The following is a 17,433-nucleotide window of genomic DNA, read 5'->3' as shown; positions in this document are numbered from 1 at the left end:
GGGCAAATAATGACAGCAAGCTGTCAAGGCAGGAAGCAAATGTGTGTGACTTAATCAAACCAAGAACATTGCTCATTATGCATCCTTGATCCTGTACTTTACTGTGTAGATACATCACAAACCGCATAGGACTTTGCAGCACAACAAATGTCCCCATGTTTTCATGGTTGAATACAGCTGTGCAGAATGGTATCTCTCGATAGCCCATAAAAGACTGAGACAGCCTTGTTTCTACTTTTCATATGTTTTATTATAAAGAAAGGTAAGATAAGCATTGTGAGCCAAAATGTGCAGGTACTGTAAAAACAGCACCACAAAGAAAATAAAAAATAATAATTAAAAAAAAAACCATGGAAAACGCACTTTTCATAAACTGTAATTCTGCTTTCTAATTTTTTTTCATAAATAGACAAAAATCCTTGTCAGCAATTTTAAATAGATGGACATATGGCTGAAAAAAATATAATAATGCCATATAACATGGATATAAATTGTCCATTTCTTGCTGTACAAATAATAGAAACGAGTTTGGCAGGGTTTTTCGGGTTTTTTTTATTTTTTATACACATCTCCATTCTATGTATAACTAAAAAAATGTGCTACAATTAATATAAAATGCTTTTACTATAAAGTAAACTACTAATTTTCTCCACAAAAAAATCTTAAAGATGTCTTTAGCACAGTTCTAAAACATTTAGTAAGCTACTTACAACTATCCAACAAATTATATTTCTCATGGTCTTTTTTTTCACATTGTTTCCCTCTCTTATTTGCACTTCTGCTTTCCATCTGCTCCGTCCACCCAACCTCCAAACAATAGGTTTTAATTTTAATTTTTTTTTAATTTATTTTTCTTTGCCAGACATCCAAGGCCTTTTGCATGTACAATATTCACACAGACTTCACATTTGTCTTGCACAAAGTTTAGTGCCATTTAGCAAGTCGTCAAAAGAGTGTCTCCTCCTGCTGAGCCAAGCCTAATGCCTTCGAGCGCTGTGCCCGGGTCTGTGCTGAATCTAAAAAGCAGTTCGCTAGGAAAAGGGTCCATAGCTAAGCTGGTGGCAAGCAGAGAAAGGTGTGCGCAGGGCGGGGGTAGTCGTCTGTCAATTTTGTTCTTTTATGATTTATGCAAGTTTGGCTTCCATGTACAGTAGACTTCTGAGAAGAAAGAAAGAGAGGAGGGGGAGGAGGAGGAGGAGGAGGAGGAGGAGGAGGAGGAAAAGGGATCGGCTGCTCTCAGAGCCAGGATATGAAGCCAAAGGCGAGGTGCTCTCTTGTCCACATGACTTGCTTGATGCCCATCTGGGTAGCCTGTAACACAGACTCTCGTAAATGTCCTTCCTTTTCACCTTTGAAGAATGGAGATGTCAGGGTTTAAGTGAGGTAGAGTGACTTGTCCCTTGGCAGCATGCTATAAGAGAAACAAAAGGAAAAAGACAGGTGAGACTGTCACCTGGTTTGCATGTAACACCTATCCATGGTTTGTTGCCCTACCCAAGGTTTGGCTTGCAAACAATCAAACCATGGGTTGTTTTCTCAAACCAAGGCCACAGCTAGGCCTAAGGTTTATCCTGGGATCATCCAGGGTTCGCCCCTGCCTGAGCACTGGATCCCGTGTGTGTTACCTAGATGAACAGGTTTGACCCCTGGATGATCCAGGGATAAACCGTAGGTCTAGCTATGGCCCAAGAGTTGCTCGTTTCCCTCCTCCTTAACCGTTGGATAAATTCCTGGAGGCAAAGGCTATCAATGGCTACTAGCCCTGATGGTTGTGTGCTATCTCCAGTATTCGAGGCAATAAGCCTGTGTGCACCAGTTGCTGGGGAACATGGGTGGGAGTGTGCTGTTGCACCATGTCCTGCTTGTTCATCCCTGGCCGATGACTGGTTGGCCACTGTGTGAACAGCGTGCTGGACTAGATGGACCCTGGGTCTGATCCAGCACGGCACTGCTTATGTTCTTATATCCCAAATGCGTTAGCTGCGCTATAGTATTGGCATGTAGAGTGGCTGAGCGATTTGGCGTGTGAGGTTTCTTTTTACCACTCTTGCCTACTGCCTCTGTAGCTTGATGAAACAGCCCATGAACAACCCACAGTTCTGGGTTCACAAAAAAAAAAACCTGTGGTTTAAACCATCCAGAACTCACAAACCAACAACAAAGAATGAGTTCTCTTTCTGGGTTGTTCATGGTCAACCAACCATGGTTTGTTCATGCGGCTTTGCACAATGCAGCAACTCAGAATTCAACAACCCATATCATGGGTTAGTGTTATGTATGAACCCAGTTTTTTTTTTAAAAAAAAGATAGCCAACAGTCCAGTAGACACAGATATTCCGTACCAGTGCTTTATGAAGGTATAAATTAGAAATGTTGCACATTGGATTTTTAAAAATAGGAGATATAATAATCGAAGCCTACTAGGGTCATCAATACTTGTACGATATAAAGAAATAAGCAGGCAGATAAAAAGCAACTCTCCCTCCGCTTTTTGTGTGTGTGTGGAGGGTGGGGGGCTTGAAATGTATAATGGCTCCAGTGACTCTAGGGGCAAACTACAATAATTAAAATCAGTGAGATATTTGCCATTAAATCCAGTGGGATGTAGAGGGCAGACTGTTTTGGGAGAAATGAAGCTTTGCAAAAGTTGGCTTCTGAAAAAACAGAGGCAGCTTTTTGTGTGTGTTTCATTTTTGGCATACATGTCACCTTCCCTTATTAAAATTCTTTATCTCACTGATTAGTTGAACCATTGCCAGATTACGAATAGCCATTGTTACCAGGGTGAGGTACAAACACTGAAATGCCAAAAGATGAAAACTGTCAGTTAATTAAATTATCTATTTATAAAAGCACACAGATATTGAAGTGAAATTAGTACAACATATCTCATATTCTTCTTATAGTAGATAAGCTCCTGATCTCCCACATCTTTCCTAAATAGTAAAATGGCTGTTAATGTTTTCTTCTCAGAAAAAGTTGCCTGGCATTGCAGAAGTGAGGAGATGGCACCAGCTAGAGGAACAAAGGCAGCAAAAACAGGGAGGAATAATCAGCCTGGCCACAACTTCTTGTATAGGGTGACCATCTGGAAAGGAGGACAGGGCTCCTGTATCTTTAACAGTTGTATAGAAAAGGGGATTTCAGCAGGTGCCATTTGTATGCATGCAGCACCTGGTGAAATCCCCTCTTCATCACAACAGTTAAAACAGCAGGAGCCCTGGGCAATTCTGTGCATAGTTTACTAAGCTACTGTGCCTTACCTGACCCTTTCCCCCATCCCCCGTCCCATTGCAGTTCTCCCGCCCAAGCAGTCACCCATTCATTACATTGCAGCAGGCGCTAGTCGGGAGGCACCCAAGGGAGAATCCCGTGTGCATCAAAGGGGGTGGCACAAATAAAGCCTTGTATGGAGACCAAGCTTCATACACAGCCTCTCCTAGTTGGGAGGCACCTGATCCTCCTTCAAACACTGCGCAATTATACACAGAAGAAGGAAAACCCTGGGTACAACAAAAGGGGTGTCACATCTTAATGTGCTATAGCGCTAATGTGCAATTGCAATCTTCCTCTCATAACCATTGTTGGCATAGATGTGCTGTCGATATTGCTACATCACTGAAGCACTATAGCGCAGTTGCACACACCCTATAACCATTGCTGGAATAGATGATTTACTGTGTTCCCAATTGTGCATTCCCCCGCCCACGACTGGTGAAATAGAGCAGTGGCAGCAATCTGAAGTGCTTTTGCCATGTGACTTTGTAAATAAGCCAATTAACCCATGGTGCCTGACAGATGACACGATAACCCACAATGGGTTAAATAACCCACTCTGCAAATTGTGCGTTATCAAAGTGGGTTAATTTGACCAAATAAGCCATCGTGGGTTAAAAATTACCCAAGCGACAACAAGATAACCCACGATGGGTTTAATAAACCACTGTGGCTTATTTAATCCATTGTGGGTTAATATGTTGTCCGAACCCAGTCAATATCTGTCTGAAAAGTGGGATAAAAATATAAATAAATAAATGTTCTGTGTTTGGGCATAATTTCAGGAAGACATCCCAGTTCTTAGTCATTTATTTGATTCCTTGTTTGCTCTCTTTGTTGCAAATTCAAGAACATCTTGCAAAAGTTTACTTATGAAAGGTGAGATAGATGTAGACAGTGGGCCTATATATTGCAGGAATCTTGGGAATCTGTGTAGACAAACATCATTCCCTCCCAGGAGGTACCTTCTGGTGAAGGCCAGGCCACCCAATATCAGGAGGTACCCACAACACCATCCCCAAATCTAGTGCCCAAGCGCTTTACTTTTCATCTTGGGCTGAATAGCAGCCATTCAATTATATGGGCTGTGAACTAAAAGTACCCCTGGTGACTGAGGAGCGAGATTTTGCTCTGAACATATATGGGTCCCAAATTACAGCCCAACATATATATATGTGGTAAAACATGATGCTGTGCATGGTATTTATTGTGCTACACCCACATACAGAAAACATCAAGGCTAGGAGTCAACATCGCATGTATGGAAGTCCACTCAAGCAATGAGATTCCTGCTTATGCAGCAGGACTTCTCCACTCTCTACTCCCTCCTACAGCTCCCTGCACAACACCCAGATCTGCTCCAGAGGGGCCTCCAACCCTTCAGAGCAGATTTGGGGAAGTGCAAGAGGCTGCAGGGGAAGGGAAATCTGTTCCGCCAATGATCCCCCTTTCACTGGCGGAACAACACTGTTGGCTACAACCCAAGGTATGCAATGGCCCCATGCTTGAAGCCTCTTATGGGACAAGCAGGGCAAAGGCTTACCGGTAGCACCCTGGTAGCACGTATGAGAACTGTGACTTAGCTGGCAATGTTAAAACAGAAGGAGAACAAGTTCAGAGTGCTGTCTGATGTTACAGCAGCAATATGGGAGCAGCTGTGGGGTGGGTTTATCCCACGGTGCTGCTTTAACATTTAAAGGCCTGCTACCCTCTGGGGAAGGCCAACTGCGTGGGTCCTTTCCATCACATGGTCATCCTCAGTCACAGCCCGAACAATGACTGTGTGGTGATGAGCTTTGCTATTGGTCCCACCCATGTAGTGGCTAGCAGCACTGTAGGATGAACTCATGGAAAGAAAAAGGCTCCTATGCTGCTAGTGTAATGTCTAAAGGGCCCCTAAGATATCTAGGCTTGGCTACTGTAATACACTTTATGTGGGTCTGCCTTTGAAAACAGTTTGGAAATTTCAGTTGGTGCAGAATGCAGCAGCCTGGATATCGGTAGGGACTGGGTGATCTGCTCTGAAACCTGCCTGTTTTCGCTGGCTTTCCCATAATCTTTACCCCTCAAGGCAGCCTAAAAACGATTTTGAATAAGATAAATAAAACGATGATAACGAGGCTTTCCCAGTCACTGCTGCTGTTAATGAGCTTCCCAGGGAGGTTAGTCTGGTTGCCTACACTGTGCTCTCTCCAACGCCAGGTGAAGGCCTTTTTATTTTCCCAGGCATTTTAGTTTTTCAGTTCCTCTTTTAAACCTGACACTATATTTTAAATCTTTGCACTGCTGCTATTTGGTTATGGTTTTCATTTTTTATACGGTAGTGTTAAACTTTTATATTGTGTTTTATGGTTTTAATTGTTGTGAACTTCCCAGAAAAAGCTTCGGCTATTTGGCATTATAGAAATGTAATAAATAAATAATAAATTAACAGTCTGGTTGACTCAGAATGCCCAAGTGGCCCTCTGGTGAACGTGTTTCATTGCCAGCCCTCCTGTTAGCCCCACCCATGGCCAGGTCTTGTTGTTTTTTACATTTGCTTGGCAATGACCCTTTGCAGGCCATCCAATAGAACGACACTTCTGAGCCGCGGTGTGCTCCTTGTGTTTTACTCCTCTGATACTGTAGTTCACAGGCGGTGCCTTGGTGGTAGAACAAGGGCTTTGCATGCAAAGAGTCCCAGGTTGAATCCCTGCCATCTTCAGGTAGGGCTATGAAAGATTCTGGTCTGAAATCCTGGAGAGCTGCTGCCAGTCAGTGTCGGCAATACTGAGCTAGATGGATGGATGGATGGATGGATGGATGGACTAAACTTGGTATGTCAGCTTCTTATGTTCCATCAATAATGACATTCTTATGTGGATGCTTTCATTGCCAAGTGACTGGCAATGTGTAGGCTTATAATTTAGTTCAATGGACTCAGCTATTGGTGATAAGGAAGCTGCTGATTGGCACTTTTAGCTACTCCATTGTGCTCCTCTGTATCATTTGCCTGAACAATTTAACTTAGGCTGGCCGACTAAGAAAATAATTTAAATAGTGCTTCCTTTTTCTGGTTGGACCTCTCAGCAATTCCAGTCTCCTGGGCCCCAATGGGCTGCTCTTGTTCTTCCAACTCATGCCCCGTACAGTGCTCAAATAATAGGAGGGGGGAGACACCCCACCCACAGCCCTCTACCCTTGTGATAGCCTGCTTAGCTACCTTTAGGAAGCTAAGGCTACAGGGGGGCCAATATTTTAACCCCTGATACCTTTTTCCCCACACCTGGAATTCTCCATGTGCCTGGCTGAGAAAGGGAGTCTGGCCTCAAGCTCTGCACTCCTTTGTTTACTCATTCTGTCTATCCAAATCCACACATGTCATGTCCCCAAGCAGAAACTCTCGCTAGCTAGCTGGCAGGCAGGTAGCTTGTCACTTTCCCATGTACTCTGTTTGGTAAAATACCCCCCATCCTGTCAATCAGAGTTTCCTGCTACACCTCAAGGATTCCAGCTCAGACCAAGGGTCCATCTAGTCCAGCACTCTGCCTACATATTGGCCAACCAGCTGTTGACCAGGAACCCATAAGCAGGACATGGGTGCAACAGCACCCTCACACCCATGTTCCCCACCCACTGGTGTATATAGGCTCACTGCCTCTGATACTGGAGATAGCACATAGCCATCAGGACCAGTAGCCATTGGTAGCCTTCTCCTCCAGGAATTTATCCAATCCTACTTTAAAGCCATTCAAATTGGTGGCCATCACTACATCTTGTGCTAGTGAATTACATAGTTTAACCATGTGCTGTGTGAAGAAATTCTTCCTTTTATATGTCCTGAATCTCCAACAATAAAGCTTCTGCTGTTTAAATCTGTGACTGTATTTTAAACCTTTGAACTGCTGCTAGGTTTTGTTTTTTAATTTTTTATTGCGGCTTTAAAACTTTTATACTATATATTAAGATTTTAATTGTTGTGAACTGCCCAGGGAGCTTCAGTTATTGGGCGGCATATTTAATAAGTAAGTAAATAAATGAATAAATAAAAATAAATGGGTGATTTATGCTATAAAGACACAAGCTACTACAGGCATGCATCCAAGATCCATTTCCATTTCCAAAGCAGTTTGTAGGAAGGAACACAATGCAAGTCTTTATATGCAAGGTTCCTCCTCTGTTCAATTGATGCTCCACTCACAAATGCCTTGCTACATTAGAGTTGCAATACTTCATCCTGTTTAATGGCTACATGGAGGTGTTTCAATTCATAGAATAATTGTGAAGCTTCTTAGTAAAAGCTCAGAAAAATGAATATGTCTATGATGCTTTCAAACTAAAAGATACCACATTATCCCATTTCACAAAGCGAGGGAATATCTCACCTTGTCATTGTTGGGATTTGACAGTGGGGGGTGGACTTTAAAAGGGACTTGGGGCCAAATTAGATGGTGGTGGGCTTTTTGTTTAAACCTGGGTGTACCCCAATAATGTAAACACTGAGTGGGGGTATCTGATTAGACAACAAAAGGGGCACATGGATAGGAGGCTACTAATCCATTCACTTGCTAATAGCTTGCCCATCAACAGTCCCACAGATGCTTTTCTCTAAAACTAAGCTCTAACACCAGATTGTGCTCAACTGAGAGAAAAGTGTTGATGAGAAGAGGCTCCCCTCATCTGCATGACTCCTTCCCCCCCTAAAAACTAGACACACACACACACACACACCCCGGTTCCTTTCTATGTGACTAGAGCAGACCCAGCTTTAAAGAAATGGGTCAATGGCCATCATGTCAAGTTTTGCCCTCTGTTGTGACTAACCTTTGCTGGATTGTGCCCTGGGAATTGAACATAAAAAACTAGAGCAGGAACAATGGAACATATTGAAGCACTTCACTGATGCATCTTTTTGCAAAAGATGCCATCATTGTATTGTATCCATCACATTTCCCGCTTATAACTCACTTATCTGTACCTTTTATAATCTGCATTTAAATGTTCTGTCTTCCTACCCTCAGCAAAGATTTAATACGAGCATGAAGTAGTGAGGTCTTCTAGTACCAAAACTTCATTAATTTTACAAACTACTCTCCCAAACACATTACGGGTATTACTATAAATAATTGAATCTAAACTAAGTGTGTTTGCCATGTTTTATCTTTGCTTTTTTATGGTGTTTGTTCACTTACTCAAGTGATTTGGAAGACTGAATAATTTGGGATGCATCTTCCAGTCTCCAGCATGAATTAGTGTAGTCTGTTTTTATTTGGACAAACTGACTGTATGCAAGTCAGCAGGTCTGTATGATTTGCTTCACAGACTAATGCTCTGTTTAGGCTACTTATCCCAGAGTGCTCCCATGACCACTCTAGACTAAAAGGTTTAAAGAACTCAGCCTAAATTACAAAGTTTGATTAAGATGCCCAGAGAGCAGGTCATACACAGTGGCAAAGAAGAGTAAACAGTAATTAACTGTGAGGGATATGAGCAACTGACAATTATTCAGTAGTCTAATGTCTAGTAAACAGAAAAGACAAATCAAAACATAGCAGTCGCTTTTAAAGAGAAAAAGTCAGCAGTTATGACTATCAATGGAGTGGCACAAGCCCTGGTAAAATAACAGGGCGGATATTAATGACCGTTTCTGAAGATCTTTGGCTCAGCTGCTACAACTCAGATTTGGTACATAGTCCTGATGATGCTGGAGCAGAGCTGCATTCTGATAAGAAAGGTTGTGATGAAGGAAAAGGACGGCTACATCATGCTGCCAAGGGTGGAGCCTTGCACGCTCCTGAAACAAGCAACCTTGACTGACAACCCATTCAAAAGAGGCTTTTGCAAAGCAAATGTCTCTCGGGTCACCCGCCAGGGGTAAGATGCTACAGTCTATGCTGTGATAAACCCTCCAGCTTCAAGAGGCGGAGCTGCCCCACATAACCAATGCGTATATATAAAAAATAGACCATCCTAGGCCATTTTCATGCTATTTATTCTCACTATTCATATGATCAATGTTTCAAATCAAGGCTTCAAAAATAAACATGAAGCGGGGACTCCACATTTCTGCAGATCATCCATACTACTGCAATGTACTTGACATCTAGGACCTATTCAGAAGACACCTCAAACCCTGTTGGTTAAGGCTTTTGGTTAAGCAGCAGGGTTTAAGGTGTCTTGTGCAATGCCTTTTGCTAAACCCTGACCACTTTCTAACCCCAGTCAGATCGTCTGCAGATCGTCTAACCATGGCTTAAAGTGTTGTGTGCGACAGCACGACTTGTGGTTAGTGCTAACCCCAGACAACCACAGTTTCACTAACCAGTCCCTGAAGTGTCGTCTGAACAGCCCCACTGTTTGTAGGCTTAAAAAAGGACTATAAGAAAAAGACCACTGACTTGCCTATGTGTAGTTCTAATGCATACTCCTGTTCTTAATGCTCAAGATGCAATAGTATGCATCCTCCTCCTTCGTGGACACACTATTGCAGAAGACCACAAAGCCAAGTGACCATGATGTATCCTGCACAGAGGAATAACTAGAGGTATCATGGTTTGCTGAAGGCAACAAATATTATCTCACACTATTTCATGACAGACAAAAAGAAAATTGAAAATGACAATGGCTATAACGGAATGGCTTGAGTGACTCACAATGGACTATGAAGAGAACATTAGGCGTGCCTAAAAGCCTGTTTAGATGTCATTACTGCTGCAGCTAGGGATGGGAAATAATTTTGTTCAGTTTGCCTATTGATATGGATATACCAAATTCACACTTGCTGAATCAATACACAAACTGGAACACGGTTGTCTTCCTGTATTTATACTTCTGTGGCTTTTGCAATACAGTTTCACCAAACAAAAATGTGTACAAAAATGCATACATTAGAGGAAAGTGAGCAGAAAAACGAGTATATAAATGAAATAAATGTACCCAAAAAATAATTATATCAGAAATAAATGCTTGCAAAGATGTATATATTGGACAAAAGTAATACAAAAATGGGAATATTGAGATGAATGCATATAAAATCCCACTTAGGGATTTTATTATATTTAGCATATGTGAGTATCACAAATAAATAAAAATAAGTAAATACTGAGATGAGTTTCTGTGCAGACTTTGAGAGAAACTGGCATTGATGGATTCTTTACTAGCAACAGAAATGAATTTCCCAACGCCTGGCCATACATACTGGGCCCTGAAGTCTGCTGCCAAATGCCGCTGCTGTAGATTGCAGGTGAAAAAACCCCATATGGCTCCAATACAAATTTTGTATTACGAAAAACAACATGGCCATGATGGGCAATGTGTGACAAGTGTAACGTAGACTGATTCTGACTTCCATTGAAATCAATGGCACTTGTGCACTGTTGATTAAAGAATCATTTCAATTGGACGTAGGCAATTTCATACATTATTCAGCAGCCAATCCAAATTTGCCACCAAGTGGACATTTGACAGCATGCCACAGCAAATCCTTGCTCACTACAAGTTTACTTGTATGAAACATGTGCTTGCAAACATGTTTTGATTACCTTCAGATATTATATTTATAGGTATACACCCCTAAATCATTTTAGGCAAATATCTAAAAAAAAACACATTTCTGTTCCTACAAACTCTGAGCAAATATATTACTGTTCTGCAACAAAACACAGAAAGAAGCCTAATTAGGAAGAAGGCTGAGCTTACTAATTTAGCAATCTAGATGACAGCACCCAAGATCATATGAAAACCATAGTGTCTTTAGAAACATTCATTTTTTGAATAGCCGCATGTGATTTCTACAATTATTGAATTAAATAATTTTGTACAGTAGCATTCATTTCCCCTAGCATCTCATCAAGGCTGATCCTGTCCTAGATGCACTGTATTTATTATACCTTGATAGTCTAATAACATCTGAGGCCTTCCTCAAGATGCCTCCTCCAAGGGAGATTCAGAGGATGGTAACAACACAGCCTTTTTGGTGGTGGTCCCCTGATTATGAAATGCTCTCCCAAGCAAGATCTGCCTGGCAACAACACTGTCATCCTTTCGGCACCAGGTTAAGTCTTTCCTATATTCCAAGGCATTTGACAACATATGATAAGGTTTTAACTAGTTCTGGGATTTTTGTTGTTTAAAATTGTATTTATTTCTTCTTATTGCATTTATATCCCACCTTTTTTCCACCAAGGAATCCAAGGCGGTGTACGTAATCTTCCTCCTCTCCACTTTATCTTCACAACAACCACCCTGTGAGGTAGGTTAAGCTGAGAGTCTGTAACCAACCCAAAGTCACCCAGTGGGTTTCCATGGCCAAGTGGGGGACTAGAACCCGGATCTCCCAACTCCCAGTCCAACACTCCAGCCACTACACCACACTGGCTCACAAATAATTTTTTGTATGTAAATCGTATTTATATTGTATTTTTAAGAGTTTGATCTTTTGTAAGTGTCTCAGAGTGTGTTGGTTGTTGGCTGGTATAAAAAAGTAAACAAACAAACAATGTTGCTGACTGAATATGTGCAATGTGTTCAACAGAGCATATGCAAGCATCAAATATTATGAGGACTGTGAGCAGGATTCATCCACGGATGAGATCTGATGCACACCATTCCAGACTGTGCACTAGACCAGAAACACGGAAACCCCTCATATGCCCCCTTGCTAGAATTTGTGCTGCAGTATATGAACTACAGAAGTTAGTTCGCCCCCATAATCTGCTATAATTATTTTCTGTCATTCTCAGCATAATCTGCATGGTTTAAATATTATTTTCCAGGAATATGAGATAAAACCATGAAATCTGACATTTTCACTGTGACAAAGGCATGAAATGTGAGAGCTCTGATCATGAATGGCACGGGGCAGTGGGCACGCAAAACAACATCTTCCCAGAATGCTAAAGAGCTTGTTTTAGTTACTTAGAGGTCCTACCTGCCCATTGCATTCATGTTTCATTAGGGTACTCCAGCATTCGTCAATATTCCAATAGGTCTAAATAATGCAATTTTATATTAGCCTATATATACTTTTTATATTAAGCTATATAATGAAGCTGCACGTAAGAGAGGCATGTAACCCCCACCACCCCCACACCATGTGGCTCTTTACATAAAAGCTGCTTTCTGGAACACACGTGTGTAAGGTTTATATGCAATGCTTAAAAATCAGCCTCTTTTACTGCAGACTGAATCACATATAAGGAAATGCGATTACATATAATAGAAAGGGCAAAGTTTGTATAGTCCTGGATGCTAATACGTTGCTTGAAGTTGCTAATTTGCTTCCTGCATGATTTTTAAAAAATGATACACCACACCATCATTTCCTTCCCACTGCAGAGTATTATTCATTCCACAGCAGGTTCTGTGCGGATAGGTGTGTTATAGGAAGGACCCAACAAGCATTTGGGTCATGAGCAACACAAGTTCAGCAAGCCTTGTGGGAAATTATGCGTGCTCTGGAGAAAGTGGATAGGGTGATGTTTTCCTTCCTCTCTCATAACATTAGAATCTGGTGGGTGGGGTGGGGGGTGGGGGGAGAGATTCAGAATAGACAAAAGGGAGCACTTCTTCACACAGTACATAATCAACCTATGGAATTTGCTACCACAAGATGAAGGGATGGCGCTAATGTGGCTGGCTTCTGAATACCAATTGCTGGGAAACATGAGTGGGAGGAAGCTAATTCACTCATGTCCTGCTTGTGGGCTTCCCATAGGCATCTGGTTGGCTCCTGTGAGAACAGAATGCTGGACCTGATAGAATCTCAGCCTGACCCACCAGGGCTGTTCTTATGCTCTTACATATACAACAAATGTGTACAGGCCTTTCCACTTTCCAGATTATATAAAATCCACTTTTTTCCTCTTAGCAGGATGCCAGTCAGGCCCTGATCTTCCTATTTTCCATCTCCATATAATAGCCTTGTTGCACTAGAGCAGACTTGTCTTGGAAATTCACCTCTTTGCTGCTTCCCCTGTTTTCTGCCTTTAGTTTTTGTTTCTTTTTACTAATACCACAGTAAGATGCATGCTTAAGTGCTGAAGCTGGAAGGGCATACAGAAGGAAAAAGAAAGACAAATCAATCCACTGGAAATGGTAGTTGAGGAGGAGGAGCCTTGCTAGTGATTGCCAGACTTACTTAGTTTTTTTCTTTCTTTTTAATTGTCAGCATTTGAAAGAGGGTTCTTAGTTCCTCTTGAATTCAACAGCTCCTTAATGATAACCTCTAAACATTAGCCAACTTTAAGAGTGTTTGATATTACATGTACAAAACTGTTTCACCATTGTGTTGGAGAAAATATTTATTTCCCAAGTTGTCTTAAAGGAAAGGCAAAACAACAACAACAGCCGAACACTCTCCTAGGCTTCCCTAGGGGCTTTATATTCACAAAGGATGTACTGGGAAACAATCCCTATAGCAAAGCAATTTTAAAATCCGAAGGGACCAGAACAATATTTAGTTCTGCAAAAGAAATGATGCTCTCTATGCTGAAACACCTCTGGAAGTGCATAGTTGGTCCAAATAAAATCCTTTTTCTGGATGGGTTAAGGTTTCAAGACATTATCCCTGTCTTCTTCTTAAAAGAACAACAACCCACCCAGCCACCCATGCTACATCCACATTACAAACTGATTTATCTCTCATGACACCTCTCAAGGAACTTCTGGGGATTGTAACTTCGTAGAGGCACAGAGAAGACTCTCAAACAGAACTCTTGAACTGCCTCAAAGAACTGCAATTCTCAGGATTCTTTATTGGAAACACATGCATGCCACTCGCCAATCAAACTGCTTTGTGTTTACAGCGGATACAGGACAGAAGGAAGAAGCTCTGCTTCTCCTCCAGGGCAAGCTTATCCCTGTGCAACCACTCAGTGCTAAATATTATTCTCACAGACAGCAGATGAGGTGATAAACATGGATCTGGACTGCATAACTTTAGACTACAGGTAGGGACTCATGTAACTGAATTCTTCTTGATACACAAATAATAATCTGCAAAAAGAAAAGTAAACATCATAAAAACAATTTCTAACCGGGTAGTTTTCATTATGTAAGGATTTTTACTTTGGGGGATGGGGAGCCTTTACATGGCATCATCACATGAGGGCAGGGCTCAAAGTAATGCTTCCTGCTCTATCGCTAGTGTTTTCTGGGTATGGTGCACTGAGGAAATGACACTGGGCAGCAGCAGGGAGAGTAAATGCCACCACCAAAACCACACAAATGAATGGTGGCTGCAAAAAATGTGTGTTTTTGTGAAAACCTTCAGGGGCACCAAAGCCCTTGGACAGAATCCAACGCTGCCCTTGTGCGGGCAGCCAGCCCTGGCATTTCCAGTCTGCAAATGGCCCCTTCCGTTGGCCAAACAGTGATTTAGGCGGTTGCTAGACGGTGCGAGGCCCGGGCTCCCTGCTGTGCGTGCAGATGACGCACAGGGGATCCCGGGGTCAGGCCGGGCTAAACCCTCCCTTGACCCAGGATAACCGGATCCACTTGTCTAGCTGGTTCCATGGCTTTTCCCGGCTGCTTGCTTACTCGCGAATAGCCGGGAGAAGCCGCACACTGGGCTGTGCCGGGGAGGGGGGGTTTAAAATCACGGGGGGGGGGGAGATGGGAGCCGGGGGGGGGAAGAGCGGACCCGGCGGGAGAGATGGGGGGGAAGAGTGGAGCCAAGGTGGGGAGATCACGGATGGGGGAGGGGGCATCGGACATGGCGGGCAGGTGATCATGCGGGCATGGCGAGCGGGCGGGCGAGCAGGCAGGTGGGCATCAGACATGGCGGATGGGGGGGAAGAAGAACGGAGCCAGGGCAAGGAGATCGGGGATGGGGGGTGGAGGGGGCATCCGACATGGCGAGCAGGGGGCGGACAGGCAAGTGAGCAGGGGACGGGTGGGCGAGCGAGCAGGGGGCGGACGGGCGAGCGAGTGGGCATCAGACATTGTGTGGGGGGGAAATCAGGGGCAGGGGGAGCGGGGAACCCTTTATTTTTTAAAAAAGGACTTACTGTTTTGTTGGTATGCTCCTGCGCACATGGCCCCTTTAAGATTAAAAAAATGGCCAATGCGACAGGGCTCTCTCTTACCCCGTCGCATGTTACGTCTAGCTAGGGGCGACGGCCCACGCTAGCTGCAGCGCGGCCTCACCCCTACTCCCCACTGGATTATCAGGCAGGTCTAGCAAGGCCCTTAGTCATTCCAGAGGCAAGCTGAAAGGGGCAGATATGCTTGTTTCTGGAAAGGGGCAGGTCGGTGGAGCTCTGCCAACCCGTCCCCCTTCCAGAGACAAGTGCTTTGGGGTTTGTCTCTGGAAGTGCTAAATCACCATTCTGCAAGCAGAAGGGGCTGCTTGCAGACCAGAAGTGGTGGGGCTGGTTGCACATGGGACAGATGCGGTGGCCGGTTCCACTAGTGGATGTGCAGCATTGGATTCTGCCCCTTATTTCAGGCTTAAAATGTTGTCAAAATAACTCCTGGCTCAGGTCTCTATTTTTCCCTAGTCATGTGCAGGAAATTCACACTGCACTTCCTCAGAGATGGATGAGTGTTAGGATGCTTACTTGTGTACTGAATGGATTGCTGATGAAATTATATGCACAGGTGCATGCTAAAAACAAATCTGGTGTTTCAATGCCCATTATAGTTCCCATGCATTACTTAGATCAAATTGCCAATTCCAAAATTCATTCAAGAAAAATTGGAAGACAAGCAAGCAGAAATTCAGGCATAGCTGATCCTGCAGGCCCAATCCAAGTGCAGGCACCCCAGTACGACCCATGGATTCCCCTGGAGGAATCCCCTCTGTGGGCATGACCCACTGTTACCTTTGATCTGAGATAGGACATAATAGTGGGGGCTTCCCTTTCTGGCGCAGATGCTCCTCTCAGCATGGGCGAGTCTTGCTGCCCCTCATTCCTGCTGCTGTTTTGATCTGAAATAGCAGCAGGGATGCAGGGTGGCCTGTGCCTGTGCCCCTGACATAAATGAAATGGTGCGGGGGCGGAGTGGAATCATGGCAAACAATGGGAGAAAGGGAAAGTGACAGCAAGATCAAATTGTCCGTTCCAAAATTAATTCTAGAAATCCTCTATGAACAACTGGAAGCCAAGCAGACAGAAAACCAGACACAGCTGATCCATGGAAGGCAGGGGATATCTGTTCATCCATTTTCTCAACACGCTAAGAGAAGTACCTGCTTACCCACCCACCCCAGGTCCCCAGTAATGCTTTTCTAACAACTCTTAAAAGGTTGAACGGAATGCATTGCAAGCTACCATGCATAATGCTCTGACAAATAGATACATGCTCACATTGGGTGGTTGTTGGTTTTTACAGGTTTATTACCACTTTTAGCTGGCAAACATTATGGAAGGCTATGAGAAAATGTAAAAGGAACAGCCTCTGGGTTTAGATACACTATCTGCTCAACCACCACTTCCACAAGTATCCTTAATTATTCAGTCCCATATAAGATGCAGTTGGATTAGGTACTGTGTTTACATATCCACTTGCACAGTTCTGAGCATTGTCTTGGTACATGTTCAGGAGTCCAAACATCATGTGTGAACTGGATAATTGTACATATTGGTGAACAGCAACTTCCATAATTATACACCCAGAAGTGGCACCATGATCTTGGAAATTGGGGTTGGCTATGATTACCGATTTTGGCATATATGGCCAGCAGGCACATGGAGGCTCTGTGCATGGAGAGTGAGAATACAAGGACCAGCTGATGAATGAGGGGAAAAGGCAGGGGGAGATGTATAGGTCAGTCTATCCTATTCACCTTCCTTTCTGCCCCGTCTTATCACTCAGTGTTGGTATTTGAGCTTTTCCCCAGGCCTGGACACATGTTTAGGTAATGCAGATTGCTTCTGTGATGCATAAAAGGAAGGAAGACAACTAAAGGTAAATGCTGGGGTTTTGTCAAATCAAAACTGTGCCATTTTAGTCTGAAGCCCCACACAATTGTTTTGGGAACAAGATAGCTTCGTTTCTTGGAAAGGCAAGGTACTAAATAAAAACACACTCATGTTCAAAACAAATGTGAATGTTTTTGGAACATGATGTTTTGATTACTTCATCATTCTCTCTTTTTGACCTTTACATGACAAACTACTGTGTCCCTGATTCTGCAAATAAATACAGTTTAGATGGCCCTCTAAGCAAGCGGCA

General features: G+C 43.2%; 1 protein-coding gene across 4 annotated transcripts in view; it reads right to left on the bottom strand.

Moving 5' to 3' along the window:
• Positions 1-358: 358 nt before the first annotated feature.
• TOX2 (TOX high mobility group box family member 2) overlaps positions 359-17,433 on the bottom strand; it is a 256,597-nt gene continuing 239,522 nt past the window's right edge. For all 4 annotated transcript variants that reach the window (XM_063119869.1, XM_063119896.1, XM_063119878.1 and 1 more), the window contains one exon: positions 359-1,411. In XM_063119869.1, the coding sequence (XP_062975939.1) occupies positions 1,375-1,411 (37 nt within the window). In that variant the 3' untranslated portion in view covers positions 359-1,374. The remainder of the gene's footprint in view (positions 1,412-17,433) is intronic.

Source organism: Elgaria multicarinata, chromosome 1 (genome assembly GCF_023053635.1).
Source record: "Elgaria multicarinata webbii isolate HBS135686 ecotype San Diego chromosome 1, rElgMul1.1.pri, whole genome shotgun sequence".
NCBI lineage: Eukaryota > Metazoa > Chordata > Lepidosauria > Squamata > Anguidae > Elgaria > Elgaria multicarinata.
This window is presented reverse-complemented; position numbering and strand designations above follow the sequence as displayed.